Below are 18,262 nucleotides of genomic sequence, written 5' to 3'. Positions count from 1 at the left end.
GTTTTTATATGAAAGAAACAGTAGGTACAGAGTTTTCATTAAATGCATTTGTAAGGAAACGGCATGCTGCTGGTTTCTCAGTGCAATCTCATGAGAAGAAGTAATTAGAACAAAGCACAATATCTAACACCTTTATATGATTTGTTTATATTTGAGTTGTTTCAAATTGGGAAGCAAAAGCTAATAATATTCAGACAATTTCAAGACAATTTAATCTAGGGGCATATCTGGGACCTAAATAGGAAAATACAACAAATGTGACTAAATCTCAGTCTGTAGAGGTTTATAATTGTACGTTGAAATGCTTTTTCATCAGGTAAAAACACCCGAAACAGACATAAATAATGAAGTTGCAGTCGCCGGTCCCAGCGGGGACTCTGAGATCCGAGAGGAGGATGGACGACGAGGAAATGAATTGGGGCATGGCAAAGGTGCATCTGACGGGGGAGCAGAGCCTGATTTGACTGGAAACACAATAGATACAGGAAGTTCAGCGGCTCAGCTTCCTCAGAAAAACATCTTGGAAAGAAAAGAAGTTTTGATAGGTAAGAAAAAGTGCTGAAACTCACAGTTGTTGCACCTAGGTTATTTGAAAAGTTGAATTATGATGATATGACAATTTTCCCTGTCTTTATTTCTTCCTTTCTCTGTTTGACGTTTGTAGTCACAGTGTCTAGGTCCTAGTACACATTATTGTTTTCAGGGTGTCTGTGCATCTGTCCGTGATTCTAGTTAGCACAATATATCATAAAGGAGTGGTTGAATGTTTGTAGGTTTCATGTGGAATTATCACCAGCAGATGAACTAATTTGATTTTGGAATTAATCCAAACATGGTCAAGGTCACAGCAAGGTCAGATATCTGAAATATTTTTTCTCCAATAACTTCCTTCCTGTATGAAGTATATTTTAATGGTACTTGAGGCATACAAATCACTAACAAGAAGGACTAGACTTGATGGTGATGGAGACTTCCACCACTGAGCTGTACTTTATTTGTATTCTGTTTTCTCAGAGATAACTTTATTTCCATGCAGCCACTACATCCAGTATTAATCAGAATAGATCAGTACTGCTTAGAAGCTATGTGCAGATGATCATAATTACGTCTTAATTTTTCCAGATTAATTTTCCAACTTGTGAATATGGTGAACCTTTGCCATTTATATTATCATGTCATTATTTTTCAGTCGTGTATTATCATGCTTTAAAGTCAAGATATATTGATATATAAATCTCCTTGCTTCTGCACCTAAAAGCCGGTACCTTCCATTAATATCTGTGATATTTTTTAGAGAGCATTTAGTGACAGCTTTTAGAGCAGTCTTGCTTTATCAACCTCATAATGAGACAGTGACTCCACTGGAGATGTCCTTATCCCTCTAGGGAGAAAACACTAATAAATGTAAACCTGGTAATTGTGTATATATTGCTTTATAGTCAAGAATGTGGGGATGCCATGCCTCATTAAATTTTTCAGGTAGTGCATGAATATCAAACACACCTCAAAGCTGTGCAAGGAATATTAGGAAAGGAACTAGAAAGCTTAGGCTTAGTTAGACACCTGCACTTTACTCAGTAAAACTTACTTTGCTTGGAGTTGGATTAAAAGGTTTTTTTCCCCCATTAAAACCAACAATCCACAATCAGCGGTTCAAGTTTATACAGCAGTTATAGCTGCTTTGAAAAGTTTTTTCTAAAGAATCCATTTCTTTTATGGCTAATTATCTGCACACCTACCTGCTAGCTACACTTACTAGCTATTTTATTAGCAAAATGTTACATATGGTTCAGTTTAACTAACCTGGCCCATCACTATGGGAACTCCACTACATACCAGTAACCCCTACCATGCCAGTGTCACTGTTGTGGTGGGAATTGTCCATCATACAAATAATATTTTTTAGCAGCTTAAGCTATAATATTTTTTAGCTTTTGACCACGGGATAGCATACAGAGTAGCTGTGCGTAGCATAGGTTGTATACCAACAAACATTCCTATATAGTAGATAATAGTATTATCAGAATAAAAGGGCCAAAGAGTATACTACATTAGTACCTAATAAACTGACTAGTGTATTTTTTAGAGTAGTTTTGCACCATAATTTATTGCAAATATACAGAAAAATAGGTACCTGGCGATGCTACAGCCATCCATGTGCAGGAATTTAGTGAGCAAAACTGTTCATTCACACTGAGTAGGAGGTATGGCATATACCATCTTCCCTGTCAATCACTTACCAATCATGGGCATCTTTGAGCCCATTTGTGCAGAAGAGGTCAGATAGGATTTTCCTCCAAGTGTGTTATGCAGCCTTGTGACACAGCATGAGCAGCAGTTTGAAAAGATATGGCAGCTGGCTTCATGGGAGGCAGCACTTTCGCCTTCAACCACCCCTGTTGGTAGATCTTGTGTGATAGCTGAGAGCTGGCAAGTGGGTGGGAATTGGCAGATGACCAAATTAGAAAGGAAAAAGAAGGGGAAGTTCTGGCATATCTGAAGAACAGGAGAAAGACAATGCCTGAAGCTGCAACTTTTTCCTAATTAACTTCATATAAAATTTCATCTTTCTCTTTCTCTATTTGTGACAGAGTTTGCATACCCACCACCTCCCCATCTTTGCCTATTATTCAACAATGTCTAGTTAGAGTATCAACAGGGGACCTGTCTTTCTAGAGCAAAGCAGAAGCTGCCCAGATCTCAGAGTTCTCCCTATTACATTTATACAATCACTCTCCTTGACGTTTAGTTAAAAGTGTGGTCTGAACTTGAACCTTTTCAGAGGACAAATTGAAATTTAAGTATTAAGTAATATGTAGAAGCACAATATGTAGTTGAAGAATTGGGGAAAAGAATTAAGGGCATAAAATTGAAACAGATGTATAATCTATTGTATCTATTGTGTCTACTGTGATCTAATCAGTAACAAGATTTTTCTTTTTTTAGTAAAAAGATTTTTTTTCTCTCTCTCTCTCTGTTTCTCTAGCTGTGATTGTTGGAGGTGTAGTTGGCGCACTCTTCGCTGCGTTCCTGGTCATGTTGCTTGTTTATCGAATGAAAAAGAAGGATGAAGGCAGCTACACTCTGGAGGAACCCAAACAAGCCACAGTCACTTATCAGAAACCAGACAAGCAGGAGGAATTCTATGCCTAAAATCCACACACTCTCCTTCTTTTTCTTTTTTTTTTTGCATCCCTCCATCCTTCTAGCCTCTTCTCCTTCTGACCCTTCTTTCTTCCTGTCATTTCTATCTCTGTTTCTTCCTGACTCCCTCCTTTCTCCATGAGAGTGCCTGCCACTCTGCGGACTTAGGACTTTCTTTTGAATGGGAAAAAAAGATCATCAAAATAAAGAAAAAAAGGCTTTGGACAGAATTTTGCAGATCTGCTAGGGAGGGATAGGGACTCCATACATACAACAAGAAAACAAGAAAAGCAAAAAAAAAAAACATTTTTTTAAGTACACGTTGCTATTGATATGTTTAAAATTGTTGTTCTATAAAATTATGACATAAAACGTTTTGTAAAGACACATGTTCTATAAATGCACAATATTCCTCTCCAGCTGAGCATGGAAGTCAAGACGCATGACAGAGGGAGTGAGGAAGGAAAAAAGGACAGAGAAGGTCATGGTGGGGCAGAGAGGGTCAAGGGAAAGGAATGAAAAAGATAAGACAATGGGAGAGAAGTGGAGAAGGAATTTTGAGGCCGTGCTATTCTGAAAAGGTCATGCTTCTGTCACAAGGGTCGCGTTGTGCCTTCCATTCCCCTGGTGCTAGAAGCTGAGCATGACCGCAGAATGGTGTGTGTGTTTGAGTGTGTGTGAGGCTGAGGTGTCATGGATTTGCTGCCATCTCTGACCTATAGAAGCCCAGTCACTCACACACACTCACACACACACACACACACACACACATGGTGTAACTCCCTCTGCTGGTGAGAGTGTCTGTCAGCAAGGCTGTCCTCAATGACTGTAGAATTCTATCTTTCGAGCAGGGAGGCTGAAAAAAAACCCTATGATTAACACAGCACATAAACATTAAGGAAACATTTGCTGTGACGGTGCGCATGCAAAGAAACAGGATTATCTATTTCTCTGTTCTGTACAAAGACAATTAGTTATCAATAGTAAAAATAATCAGTAATATATCAGCAGTTCTGAATGGATGGTAAGAGATGATAATATTAGTAGTGAAGGATATCTATTTAGCTGTGCAGTAAAAGTTTTACTGGTGTAAATATCAACTCTTTTTTTAATTTCAGTTTAATCATGCTTTTAAATATGCCTTTTATGTAGTAAAAATCTGTGCGCACACACACACACAAATACATTTATCATTTTGGAAATAGCAGTCCCAATGTTTCAGCAAAGTAATTAGGGATTTTATTTAACAGAACAGCTCATTGCTTGCCCATTGCTTAAGTTGGAAAAATAAACATTCCTCATGTTTTCAGTATTTTCTTGATGTTTTATCAGGTAAAAAGCACAAGCTCACACGAATGTGTCTCACTTTTTCATTCACTCTCTCACGCCACCACATTCAAACACAGTACTGCACCATTAGGTGTTTAGTGGTCATGTCCTCTGAATGATATAAGATATAAGAGTTAGAAGGCATAGACTATGCCATTGGGACAGGGATGTCGGGGAATCAGTATGTGTTTTGGTCAGAATTAAAGCCAACAGCCGGGAAGGATTAATGATTCAAGAGGAGTGAAAATTCAGCTTAAGGAAATAAAACAGAAACTACTTAGGGAAGGTCATAAGAGTTTGTCAGGTTGTTTTTGATTATGTTGCAAACATTGTGTCAAAGTGCTGCACATCGAGGTCAATAAAACGAAATGACTGCGCTGTTAGAGTTAGGTAAAAGTGCATGATGTAGCAATAATGCAGCTATTAACATTGACACACCCATAATGCTGTCACCCTCCAGTGCATCTGAGGGAGAATGTACTCACGCTTTCATGCAGATCTCCACTGCCTGGCCTTACTGTAACCTTAACAAATGCTATAGTCACCTGTATGTGGCATTACATGTTTGTCACATATCATTCCATGTGTTACAGCAGTGGGTGACACGAACGAGACCATAGCACAACTTTAGAGCACCGAGAGGTGTTTATTATGTCCCTCACTGCCCACAGTAGCAAATCTTTGGTAGGTAAACTAACTAATTCATAACATATCACTATAAGGGGACATGAACGGGACAGGGCTATGACTCTTAATAGACTGCACTGAACCACATTACACAACCTAAAGATTTTATATGTACACCACAGTACTATAGAGTTCAGCGATCCATCGATAGAGCATGGAGTGCGTCTGCGTTCGTTTAAAGCAGGGGGTGTCAGACACTACAGAGTTATTCCTTACTCAGTTCATTATTTCCTCACCAATGCCTTCATCAGTTCCATTTGTTGTACTAGAAGAGAGAAAACACAAAAATGTCCATCACTCCCTGGATCCGAGTCTGACCCCCTGATTTAAAAACTGTGGGAAGAAAAATCTTGGGTGGTGTTATAAGCATGTGAGGTGGATGTACATCTATCTAAAGATTGCAATTTCACACCAGTGTACCTGTAGCTTGAATATTTTTAATATGATTATCTAACCTGTATGATCATGTCATGGCTGTGTGTGCATGTATCTGCCCATGCGCTCACTGAAATGTACCTGCCCCATGTTTTTTCTTCTTCAACTCTACTAAAGTCATCTACCGGGGGTTTTTTCATGGAGTAGGATTTATTCAGTTAGCAGAGTAAGCTAAGCTAGAAGGCAGTACATTGCCAATACAAATATTTTTTATGTTTTCTGGGTCAAATGATATTGCACTAACTGTGATTTCTGACTTCATAAAATAACCTCCAGGACACCTCCAACTAGTGTCATTAGTAGAACTAATTACTGTAAAACACACACACACACACCACAAAGTTTTATAACTAGGTCCTTGAGAAATCCCTTATGACCATTAAGACATCATGCACCTTTCTGTGATTAAATGCACTAACAATATTGTCACACAATCTCTGCATTCACTCATAAATAGCTATAAGTTTGCCTTCCCGATCAGTGACTAGTAGTTCAATTTATAGAAATACTCAAGCCTACATTTGATCATACTTCAGGGATCAAGCTGTTTTGATTGTTCACATTTTTAAACATATGTAGCTATTTCCAGCATGGCTACAAGATTACAATGGCTTACGAGGATATTAAAAAAAAGACATGCACACAATTTCACTGAGCTATATATACTATATATGCCAACACGACACAAATGCACACCCACATGCCTCCCAACACCAACAAACACCTGTTCACGTGGGAATGTCTGGTGGTCATTGTGTGTTTAACCTGAATGGATTTGTCTCAGTGGAAGTTTGTTTGGTTGATTGCTGTTTTCCTTGCCATCTACCTTAACCTGTCACTTTCTTCCCATGGCCAAATAAAAGGCGGGCCTTCCTGTGTTTGCGTGCCAATCACAGGTCAGCATGGTTTTGATGTGAGGGTTGCCCATTGTGTTTTATACGTGCGCATTTTTAAGAGCAGAGGTTTTTATTTCTCCTCATTTGGTTTGTGTATATGGGGGCGACATTCTGTCACTAATATGCCACTCTGTTCTAAATAAAAGACCTGATTGGGTACTTATGTGTCTCTTGTGTTTATTATAATGGAGGTTTACTGCTAATCTCTTTTCCTCATTGCAGATGGACAGTGTCAGTCTTGCAAATTTTAAGATAGCCCTGGTGATGCAGCCCTGGTGAACACTTAAAACAATAAATATTATATACATTCTTATTGGGACTAATATATGCACAATGACATACAGAAGAATATAAAGATCTGTGTCCCCTACCACAAATTTACTGAATCATACAAACTTTGCCCCCAATTAATGTAGAAGCTAGACTTACACAATATCATGTCTTATGTGGTTGCTGGACCATCTTTAGTCCTCACCACACCTGACCCTCAGCAGCACGTAAACTATTAGCAGCCTGGTATCCTGTTATATCCAAATATTGGAGCCGTCTCTTGAGACATTACAAACAGACCTACAAAGAAAAAGCCAAGCAGGCTTAGATAATCATTATAAAATAATTGCTTCCTGTAGGGGCAATGTTTCAGAACTTTTTAATGACTATTACCAGGCAACTGTAATTTAAATGACAGCTTAGTTAGCTATAGAAAGGCCAACAAATAACTTTTCTTGCTGGAAAAATAGATCTTAATACCAGGAGTGGGCTAGATATCTCGCTAATTAAAAGCTATGACCTTCTCTAGATTGCAGTCAGACACTTCAGACACTCATCTCAGAACATCTTTGTCTCAAAACATCCTATTGCCAGTACCTTCTATAAATCCAATTTTTCCATATCTTTTATGAAAACAGAATAAGATTCCAGAGTTCTCCGGAGAAAAGGGCTTGTAGAGAGGTCGACTCTTCACGCGGAAATGCACTGCAGTGTAATTTTTTTTCCTATATGGATTCAGAATTATTTGATTCCTAGACTATAAAAAAAAGTATTTTTTATGAAAAAAATATTGAAATATCGATTTTGCCACAAAGACTGAAATATAAAGATAACTCCTTGTTGAATGAATGCAGCATACATGGACCCTGTGGCCCTACAGAAGCAGCTTTTGACACAATGTGACCTAATATACAAACCTGATTTTAAAAATTCTAAATATAGTAAAACTGTCTGGTAGTTAAAATGTATTGGAAAATCTGTTCTAATACTCATGGTGGGTATGTCGTTGGGAAGATCTGGCACCTACACTTACTTGCTTAATGCACATTATAAGTACACCATTATTTAGTTTGCCCCACCCATCAGTGGAAAGGGACAACCACAGGACCAGTGATGAGCAGATTATTTGGGTCAGGGGTTGATACTCAGCATAGTGATTTTGACTTGGTGTGTGTGTTGAATTACTATTCAGTGTCACTGATGTACTGAGAGCAGTTCAAAAATAAAGTGACAATGGTTTTCCATTGCTTACTTGTACACTGAAACAGCTTCAGCTTCATTTATAATGCTGAATGTACAGTTAATATACACTACCGCTCAAAGGTTTGGGATCACTTGCATATTTCAGCTTGATTTCAGCTACAGAGGAAGACTCCCATCAGCCAATCCATCTTGTGGGAGATGCTCCAGGAAGCATGGGGTGGAATCTCATCAGATTATCTTGAAAAATTGACAGCTAGAATACCCAGGCTGTAATTGATGCATAAGATGTTTTTTGATGAAGGGAAAGTTTGAAGAAAACATTAATCATTTCCATCAATATATATATATACACACTATATTGCTAAAAGTATTCGCTCACCTGCCTTGACTCGCATATGAACTTAAGTGACATCCCATTCCTAATCCATAGGGTTCAATATGACGTCGGTCCACCCTTTGCAGCTATAACAGCTTCAACTCTTCTGGGAAGGCTGTCCACAAGGTTTAGGAGTGTGTTTATGGGAATTTTTGACCATTCTTCCAGAAGCGCATTTGTGAGGTCACACACTGATGTTGGACGAGAAGGCCTGGCTCTCAGTCTCCGCTCTAATTCATCCCAAAGGTGTTCTATCAGGTTGAGGACTCTGGACTCTGTGCAGGCCAGTCAAGTTCATCCACACCAGACTCTGTCATCCATGTCTTTATGGACCTTGCTTTGTGCACTGGTACACAGTCATGTTGGAAGAGGAAGGGGCCAGCTCCAAACTGTTCCCACAAAGTTGGGAGCATGGAATTGTCCAAAATGTCTTGGTATGCTGAAGCATTCAGAGTTCCTTTCACTGGAACTAAGGGGCCAAGCCCAGCTCCTGAAAAACAACCCCACACCATAATCCCCCCTCCACCAAACTTTACACTTGGCACAATGCAGTCAGACAAGTACCGTTCTCCTGGCAACCGCCAAGCCCAGACTCGTCCATCAGATTGCCAGATGGAGAAGCACGATTCGTCACTCCAGAGAACGCGTCTCCACTGCTCTAGAGTCCAGTGGCGGCGTGCTTTACACCACTGCATCCGACGCTTTGCATTGCACTTGGTGATGTATGGCTTGGATGCAGCTGCTGGGCCATGGAAACCCATTCCATGAAGCTCTCTGCGCACTGTTCTTGAGCTAATCTGAAGGCCACATGAAGTTTGGAGGTCTGTAGCGATTGACTCTGCAGAAAGTTGGCGACCTCTTCGCACTATGCACCTCAGCATCCGCTGACCCCGTTCGGTCAGTTTATGTGGCCTACCACTTCGTGGCTGAGTTGCTGTCGTTCCCAAACACTTCCACGTTCTTATAATACAGCTGACAGTTGACTGTGGAATATTTAGGAGCGAGGAAATTTCACGACTGGATTTGTTGCACAGGTGGCATCCTATCACAGTTCCACGCTGGAATTCACTGAGCTCCTGAGAGCGACCCATTCTTTCACAAATGTTTGTAAAAACAGTCTGCATGCCTAGGTGCTTGATTTTATACACCTGTGGCCATGGAAGTGATTGGAACACCTGATTCTGATTATTTGGATGGGTGAGCGAATACTTTTGGCAATATAGTGTATATATATATATATACACTACACTATATATATATTTTGATATCTCTCTCTCACTCACACACAATATAGATGAGTGATATGAGTGAGAGAGAGAGAGAGATATCAAAATACATTTATATCTCGGACACGCGCCAGAGGTTGCGCGTGCTGAAAACTGCGCGCGTCGTTGGCGCTGGTCACGTGACCAAACTTTCTCAGCTGTTTCGGGTTAATTGAAATTAACCCGCACCAATTACCTGATTTAGATTAAACTTTGTCGTTTAGGAGCCACTTTTAGCTCTAAGCTAATTCAGATAGGTATTTTGAGTTAGAGGCCTTTTGCGCAACATGATGGCCGAGGACTCCCTGTTTGATAGTGATTACGGTGAGTAAATTAACCTAAATTAGACTGCTCTAATGGTTTAATAATTGCGTAATTGAAGGGTAACCAGTAATTGTTAGCTGGGCGGAAGTTCAGTAGTCGTTAGTCATTCGGGGTTTTTTTTTTTAATAAGGTTTATAAGAATAAGGGTTTGAAAAATGTAGTGTAAGCTTCAGTGAATGTTTTTAGATAGTTTTAAAACATGATTCCTTTCTGTAGCCTGTGAAACGTGTTATGTGATATGTAGTTTCAGCCATTTCTATGCTACTTTATAACCCGTTAAAACAACATAACAGAAACTCCAGTCATGTTTACGATTATTTTTGTACCATGGCGTCTAATTTTAGTCTGAAGTTAGTGTTCTAGCATGTGCAGCTTTCTAGACTTGGGTTGGCACCATAGCCTTATGGAATACTTGCCTCATTAACTGATACAAAATGAACCGCCACATGGTGAAAGTATGCAATGACGTTTTATTTGCTCAGAAAATTTGGTGTGAACCTCTACAATGCTATAATAATGGTTCAAATCAACACGAGCTAATTAAAGATGCATGGCTCATTACATCTGCATGAACTGCACAGGACTACAAACTCAGAGTTAGCAGTAACTCTTGTATCTTCCCATAACTGCAGACCTGATCAAGGGTTATTGGGATACTAGTCCAGATTAACAGTGAACCATGTCCTTTGCTTACAGACAGCTTGTGTCCTTTATGTGAGGAGGAAGGTGAGAGACCTTGTCTGGCACTCGGAGTCAATGAACAACAAAGAAATGTGGATGAAGAAGCAGAGCCAAAAAGAGACCATAAAATGAATGTTATAAATGAAGAGAAAAAAGATGGAAGTGAAATGGCAGAAACCAGGTTTTTTGAGTTGAGTGATGAATATGATAATAAAGAGCTTGAAATGAGTCAAAGTAAAATAGAAATGATCGAGGAGAAGAAAAGTAAGCATGACCCTCCAGCACAGGAGGAAAAGAGCGTCCTAAGGCTGAACTCCAGCAGCCCAGTAAATCTGGTGATGGTGTGTGAGGAGTCTGTTGAGGGTAGTGTAAATGAGGAGATCCTGCTGTGTGCCGACAAGTCTCTAACCCCCTTGATATCTTCTCCCTCACAAAATCCTCTACCTCTCACACTCCCACCTAGTAATTCCTCTGTGCTTCAACTACAAAAACAGCCAGTGGGTCAGAACCAGGGCTTAGTGCCCATGCCAGTGCAACAGGCTCCCTGCCTGACCAAGCGTGCCTATGAGAGCAGCCCCTGTGGAGCTGTGGATCCCAAAACACTTACCCATTCTGGGCAGCTGGAGGTGACACTGCAACAGGTGTACACGACACGCCGCTACACCCGCTTCACCAGCAGAGCTGCACCATTAAAATCAGTACATCCTGAGACCAGCTCCCAGCCTTTACCATGTGTCAGCAACACCTCTCTATTGGCACCAGCACCCAAAAAGAAAACACGGACCTCCTACAGCACTGGTGAGTAACTGAATGTTTAATTTTACATATTGAGCTTTCATACAATTTGAACACTTTGTGGGGTGGGACATGGGATAGCTTTGTTCAAAATACTCACGCCAGGATTTGGGGTTAGAAATGCAATGTTTTAAAAATTTTACCTGGGTCCATGATGAGTTACATTCAAGTTTTATTTTTCTAAAGGCATCCTAATGGGTGGATTCATCTGAATTGCACCATGTGTGATTGGGTGTGATTGTGTGATATCTTGCAAATAGGATTGATATTGCATACCCAGTTCTCATAGCTTTGCATCCACTACAACATGGAGGGACAAACGAGCACAACGTGGTGACTGAAAATGAATGAACAGCTTGTGTATGTGTGTGTCTATAGATCAGTTGGAGGAGTTGGAAAGGATGTTTCAAGATGATCACTATCCAGACGCTGACAAACGGAAAGAGATTGCAATCTCAGTTGGCGTAACACCTCAAAGAGTCATGGTAAGTCCTGTGTCACATTTCCAGTCGCTCCTTTCTCCTTTTGATTTGCAAACTGATAAAATAATGGCACTGTGCACATGCTCTTTCTCAGGTATGGTTTCAGAATCGTCGTGCCAAATGGCGTAAAACCTCCAAAACGACAACAAGGCGGCCTCCCGTGACCCAGACCCAGGCTCCGGCCCAAGCCCCAGTCCAAAGGTTTTTCATTTGAAACACCATCACCTCTAACAGTGCTGACTGCCTCTATATTTACCTGTTGTTTTTGTAGGCCTCCTGTTTTCACAGGTCCTGCGATTACACCCCTACCCCCCCAAACAGGAAACACACTCCCTCCTTACAGTACACTGCTCTCCAGCTGCACCAGCCCACCAGGTCTCTCCCACACCCACACTATATATACTGTGTAGCTGTATTCACATAGCTCAGATTTTATTTATTTATTGGCCTTGATTTAATTGATTTAAAAAGACTTTCTGAAGTTTGAGTGTCTATATATAAAAATAGTTTTTTTTGTTACATGCACACTATGCTTTACATTAAGTATAGATTAAAAAGGTTTGCATTTGCAAAAGGTATTTGAGAGGATGTTGCTCACCTCTATAAACTGGAAATTGACATTTTACTTCTCTCCATGTTACTTCTACATGGTGTACACATGCTGTCAGGTTGTCATAGGAAACTATGTGAGCAAATGCAGCTAGAATCTAAAAGTTGTCAAAAATTACTTGTTTACACCAACCCTTATAAATTTCAAAAGGAATTCCCTTTTAGAGCTTTATAGATACACTCACTGAGTGCTTTATTAGTTACACCTGTAAACCTACTCAAATGCTGTGCTGGTCAAGAGTTGTACAGAGAATGGCCAGGAGTGTTTCAAGCTGACAAAAAGGCTACAGCAATTTGGATAACAACTGCACTGTACAGTTGTGGTGAGTAGCATCTCAGAATGTACAACATGCTGAATGTTGAGGCAGTTGGGCTACAACAGCTGAAGACCATGTGGGGTCCTCTTCTGTCTGCCAAGAATGGACAGCTGTGGGCACAGGCTCAGCAAAACTGGACAGCTGAAGACTGAATAAATGTAGCCTGGTCTGATTAATCTCGATTTCCAGGTAGATAGATCAGGGTCCAAATATGGCATCTTTGTGGCCACCCATTTATCCATCTACTAATGGGAACTTCCAGCATCAAGCAAAAGTCTTCTCAAACTGGCTTGTGAATGTGACTGTGAGTTCAGTGTTCTTCAGTGGCCTTCCCAGTCACTGGATCTGAATCCAATTCAGCAATTTGGGATGTGGTTGAACAGATGGTTCAAAGCATGAAAGTGTGCCTGAAAAATCTTGTGGAATCCAGGTCATGAAGAATTGAGAGGAAAAAGGAGGCCCTACCCAGTATATTACTGATGTGCCCAGTGAATTTGTGTGTGTGTGTATATGTGTATATATATATATATATATTTCATTCAACTACACATTCATGCAGTTATCTAATCATTAGATCATGTAGCAGCATCACAATGTATAAAATGATGCAGATACAGGTCAAGAGCTTCAGTGAAGTTCATATCCAACATTAGAATGGGGAAACATTGTGATTATTGTAACTTTAACCATGGGCTGCTTGGTGGTGCCAGATAGTTTGGTTTGAGTATTTCAGAAATTGCTGATCACTTGATGGGCTTTTCATACACACACCAGTCTCTAGAGTTTACACAGAATAGTGTGGAAATCATCCTGTGAATGCAGGATCTGAAACATGGAGTATGACCAAATTGATCTGAACTAACAAGACAACACGCAAAAGACCTCTGATTTTAAGGTGGATAGGTTACAACAGGAGAAGACCACATCAGGTAATGCACCACATGTTCCACACATCAGCCAAGAACAAAAATCTGAGGCTATTATGAGCACACACATTGAAAGTAGTCTGGAAAAAGAGCAGGGGTTTGTATTTTTTTTGGGATTATGTTATCCTTCCTGGTAGCTGGCCATTTTCCTGAAAAGGCATTCCACCCATAGAACTGTTGCTCGCTCAATGTTTCCGTTTTGCCACATTCCATGTCAATTCTAGCGACTGTTGTGTGTAAAATTCCCAGGAGATCAGCAGCAAATCTGGCACACAACCATGCCACGAATACTGTTGTTTTTTTTGTGATTTTTCTCTTTCAGGTGTGTGTATGTATATATACGTGTGTGTGTATGTATGTGTGTGTGTATGTATGTATATGTGTGTATGTGTATGTATATGTGTATGTGTATGTATATGTATATGTATATGTGTATATATATATATACACACACACACACACACACTATATTGCCAAAAGTATTCGCTCACCCATCCAAATAATCAGAATCAGGTGTTCCAATCACTTCCATGGCCACAGGTGTATAAAATCAAGCACCTAGGCATGCAGACTGTTTTTACAAACATTTGTGAAAGAATGGGTCGCTCTCAGGAGCTCAGTGAATTCCAGCGTGGAACTGTGATAGGATGCCACCTGTGCAACAAATCCAGTCGTGAGATTTCCTCGCTCCTAAATATTCCACAGTCAACTGTCAGCTGTATTATAAGAACGTGGAAGTGTTTGGGAACGACAGCAACTCAGCCACGAAGTGGTAGGCCACGTAAACTGACGGAGCGGGGTCAGCGGATGCTGAGGCGCATAGTGCGAAGAGGTCGCCAACTTTCTGCAGAGTCAATCGCTACAGACCTCCAAACTTCATGTGGCCTTCAGATTAGCTCAAGAACAGTGCGCAGAGAGCTTCATGGAATGGGTTTCCATGGCCCAGCAGCTGCATCCAAGCCATACATCACCAAGTGCAATGCAAAGCGTCGGATGCAGTGGTGTAAAGCACGCCGCCACTGGACTCTAGAGCAGTGGAGACGCGTTCTCTGGAGTGACGAATCGCGCTTCTCCATCTGGCAATCTGATGGACGAGTCTGGGTTTGGCGGCTGCCAGGAGAACGGTACTTGTCTGACTGCATTGTGCCAAGTGTAAAGTTTGGTGGAGGGGGGATTATGGTGTGGGGTTGTTTTTCAGGAGCTGGGCTTGGCCCCTTAGTTCCAGTGAAAGGAACTCTGAATGCTTCAGCATACCAAGACATTTTGGACAATTCCATGCTCCCAACTTTGTGGGAACAGTTTGGAGCTGGCCCCTTCCTCTTCCAACATGACTGTGCACCAGTGCACAAAGCAAGGTCCATAAAGACATGGATGACAGAGTCTGGTGTGGAGGAACTTGACTGGCCTGCACAGAGTCCTGACCTCAACCCGATAGAACACCTTTGGGATGAATTAGAGCGGAGACTGAGAGCCAGGCCTTCTCGTCCAACATCAGTGTGTGACCTCACAAATGCGCTTCTGGAAGAATGGTCAAAAATTCCCATAAACACACTCCTAAACCTTGTGGACAGCCTTCCCAGAAGAGTTGAAGCTGTTATAGCTGCAAAGGGTGGACCGACGTCATATTGAACCCTATGGATTAGGAATGGGATGTCACTTAAGTTCATATGCGAGTCAAGGCAGGTGAGCGAATACTTTTGGCAACATAGTGTATGTGTATATTTGAATTGTGTATGTGTGGGTTATCCATGTTTCAGGCTGTGTGGATGTGGCAAATAATGTATCTCAGGGAAGCACAGGGGATTATAAACATCCCCTCATGCAGAGTCCCCCACCTCTGCGCCGTGCCTCACTACCTTTTTTTGCTGCATACAACCCCCCTACCCACACTCTGTCTGTGCTGCTCGACACGCCGGACCACAGTGAAGCTCAGTCCTTCAATCTGCATGCTGACACTGGGTGAGTACCAGCATCAGCAGCTGCAACACCCTCATTCACCACTAGAGTGCAAGCTGCCACACATCTCCCTCATTTGCATGAAACACTGAAGGGTGGAACATTTTTAATAAACAACATGAAACAAGTAAAGTTCCTTGCTTTTACATGGTATATTATAAAAAAAGGGTCTACTCTATTGCAGGTTTAACTATGATTCCATGGGTTCTTCAGCTAAGTATGAATCTGTTGCCCCTGGTCCTGGAAACAATCAGTCTTACCAGCTCATGACATACCCCCAACAGTCCAGCACTTTACTGCCTCAGCAACCTAGTACACTTCTTCCCCAACAAAGTAATAATGTGCTCCCGCAGCAGACAAACACACTGCTGCCACAATACTCACGAGTATCATACCTCACCCCATCTCCATATCTGACCCCTAACTCAAGTGAGGGCACTGCCACGTCCTGTATGCCTCTGAACTCAGGAACTGGTAATCTTCTGCCCTGCACCAATGGAGGACATGCCTACTTCCAATGCCAAAACGGTAGCCAGATACTACTGCAGCCTGGGCTACAGGGTAACAAAAGAGCCTGTGGTACACCCATACATTTACATTAGTTACACTTACATGTATTTACTGTGCTAAAGGGTCTTTTGTGGTGATGTCTGTTTTTGTGTATGCACAGCACTGCAGGCCTACCCATGGACTGGTGACATGTACAGTCATTCAGTTCAAGTTCCACATGCGGTTCTAAAGCCTCAGTTCTCATCCCATGGTCTTGAGAGCCACTATCCTCCGCTTGTCCCACCTCAGTCTTACATCACGCCTCAGGGGCCATCATGCCAAAGCTTGGCGAAACCTACCACCCCAGACCCCTTGCTCGCCAGTGTCAAAACAGAGCTGGAGGAAACGGGACACAGTCAGCCAGTCAAAGTTAGCGAGGCAGAGACCATTTTCCATTGTGACTTCTCACCCATTCACTTCTGACAGGTGTGTGTGTATGTGAGTCTGTGAGCTATTGTGTACTTTAAATGAGCTATAAGGTGCTAAATTGTGGTGTTTTTTTCCTCTAACACACACACTGCATTGCCAAAAAACAGAAAATAACCCTGAGTGATGCTTTTGCATATCCTGTGGTTGCTATAAGTCTAGTCTAAGTGAGACACAGCTTTGTATTGTAACTCATGATTAATGGAAAGAGCCGTCAGAAATGTACTAGGATGGCAATAAATCCCTAGATATTACCCAAAGAAAACTCTCCATTATATTCTTTATACTTGGGTGCACAGCTCATTTCTCTAGAGATGCATATTGGGACAAAAATTGCGGGAGCAGGAGATTTTTATTTTCATGCCAGCGGGAGCAAGTGGTTACACATGATGCTCACAGGACAAAGGAAGGCCATAATAATGGCAAAATAGGAGCATCTTTTGATGCAGGGGGTGTTGTATGATCATGTACTATGTTCCTTCATTCATCTTCTGTAAATGCTTAATTCTGCTTTGGGTTGAAATTAATGATTTATGTTCATTCATTCATCATCAGTAACCACTTTATACCGGTCCTGGTTGCAGTGGATTCAGAGTCTATCCTAGGAACACTGTGTACAAGGTGGGAATAAATCCTGGATGACACACTATTCAGGGCACTATCACTCTATCTCAGAGCACCATACACTGATTTACACACAACTCTAGAGCTGATTTTATTAGAAAAGATTGCAGGTCAGTTCCAGCCACTGTAATAGCAGCAGGACTGATATAATAATCATTATTATACACATCACTCCAAAAATTAATTTACTAAAGAATATTAATTTTATAAAATAATTTAAAGAATAAATATAAACATGGAAAAACACTTATTTTACAGAAATAATGCAAATACTTGGAAAATGTACATTGAATGCTTTGATCTTAATCTACTCACTAGCTGGTTAACAAGGTTAATGTTTTAAATATATTCATTTGTAATTTACAATTTTAGGTTTCTACTAAATGAAAACACTGCTTTCATGCGTCTCTGCTTGCATGCGAGTGAGTTCTGAGAATTCGAGACATTGTGTGGTTGTGGCTGTGTTCCTGTGTGAAATGACTTCCTGTTGTGTGTTTCAGGGCCATCAGCACTAATGGAGGAATTTGAGTCTGCAGTCTGTCTGTATGTTTCTGTATGTTGTGTTCTGTTTTCTTTGTTGAATGCAGGCTTCATTAAAGTGGCCATAATGTCTTATTGGTTCAGCTTGTGTCTTTTCTCTCTATAAATACAATTCCTTGGTTTTTTATGGGTCAACGTATAGTAAACATTTTCATGCTAGATGTTTTGTGTTCTATTTGAGTTCTGGAAGTGACATGAGCATCATGTTATCACTAGAGGGCTCTGTTTCACCAAACTTTACTAAAAAAGAAAAAGTTGATTACATTACATTAAATATTGTTTGCTCAGAACAGTTTCAAGGATTTTAAAGTAGCAGTTTCAGCACTTAATGTGTTTACTGAATGCATTATTTTTATAGTTACATTAGTTATTCCTGCTGTTTCTCCATATTTGTGAACACAACAGTGATCTTAATGCTACTGTGGGTA

The 18,262-nt window shown here is 40.8% G+C and overlaps 2 protein-coding genes across 2 annotated transcripts in view; both read left to right on the top strand.

The window, feature by feature from the left end:
* sdc3 (syndecan 3) overlaps positions 1-6,650 on the top strand; it is a 32,516-nt gene extending 25,866 nt beyond the window's left edge. The window contains exons 4-5 of the mRNA XM_058377941.1: positions 317-545; positions 2,987-6,650. Of these exons, the coding sequence (XP_058233924.1) occupies positions 317-545; positions 2,987-3,153 (396 nt within the window). The 3' untranslated portion in view covers positions 3,154-6,650. The remainder of the gene's footprint in view (positions 1-316; positions 546-2,986) is intronic.
* A 3,242-nt stretch (positions 6,651-9,892) lies between these two features.
* On the top strand, positions 9,893-17,899 carry LOC131345354 (homeobox protein NOBOX-like). The gene is made up of 10 exons (XM_058378202.1): positions 9,893-9,929; positions 10,626-11,408; positions 11,784-11,890; positions 11,982-12,088; positions 12,159-12,262; positions 15,497-15,698; positions 15,880-16,274; positions 16,366-16,670; positions 17,226-17,291; positions 17,795-17,899. The coding sequence occupies exons 1-8, from the start codon at positions 9,893-9,895 to the stop codon at positions 16,665-16,667; spliced, it is 2,037 nt and encodes a 678-aa protein (XP_058234185.1). The 3' UTR covers positions 16,668-16,670; positions 17,226-17,291; positions 17,795-17,899.
* Positions 17,900-18,262: the final 363 nt, after the last annotated feature.

This window comes from Hemibagrus wyckioides, linkage group LG24 (genome assembly GCF_019097595.1).
Source record: "Hemibagrus wyckioides isolate EC202008001 linkage group LG24, SWU_Hwy_1.0, whole genome shotgun sequence".
NCBI lineage: Eukaryota > Metazoa > Chordata > Actinopteri > Siluriformes > Bagridae > Hemibagrus > Hemibagrus wyckioides.
The sequence above is the reverse complement of the archived record's forward strand: the minus strand, read 5'-3'. Positions and strand labels throughout refer to the sequence as shown.

Coding starts and splice junctions, on each gene's coding strand:
- LOC131345354 (XM_058378202.1), top strand. CDS start 9,893: ATGATGGCCGAGGACTCCCTGTTTGATAGTGATTACG. Junction 11,891..11,981: donor TAACACCTCAAAGAGTCATG/GTAAGTCCTGTG, acceptor GCTCTTTCTCAG/GTATGGTTTCAGAATCGTCG. Junction 16,275..16,365: donor GGGTAACAAAAGAGCCTGTG/GTACACCCATAC, acceptor GTGTATGCACAG/CACTGCAGGCCTACCCATGG.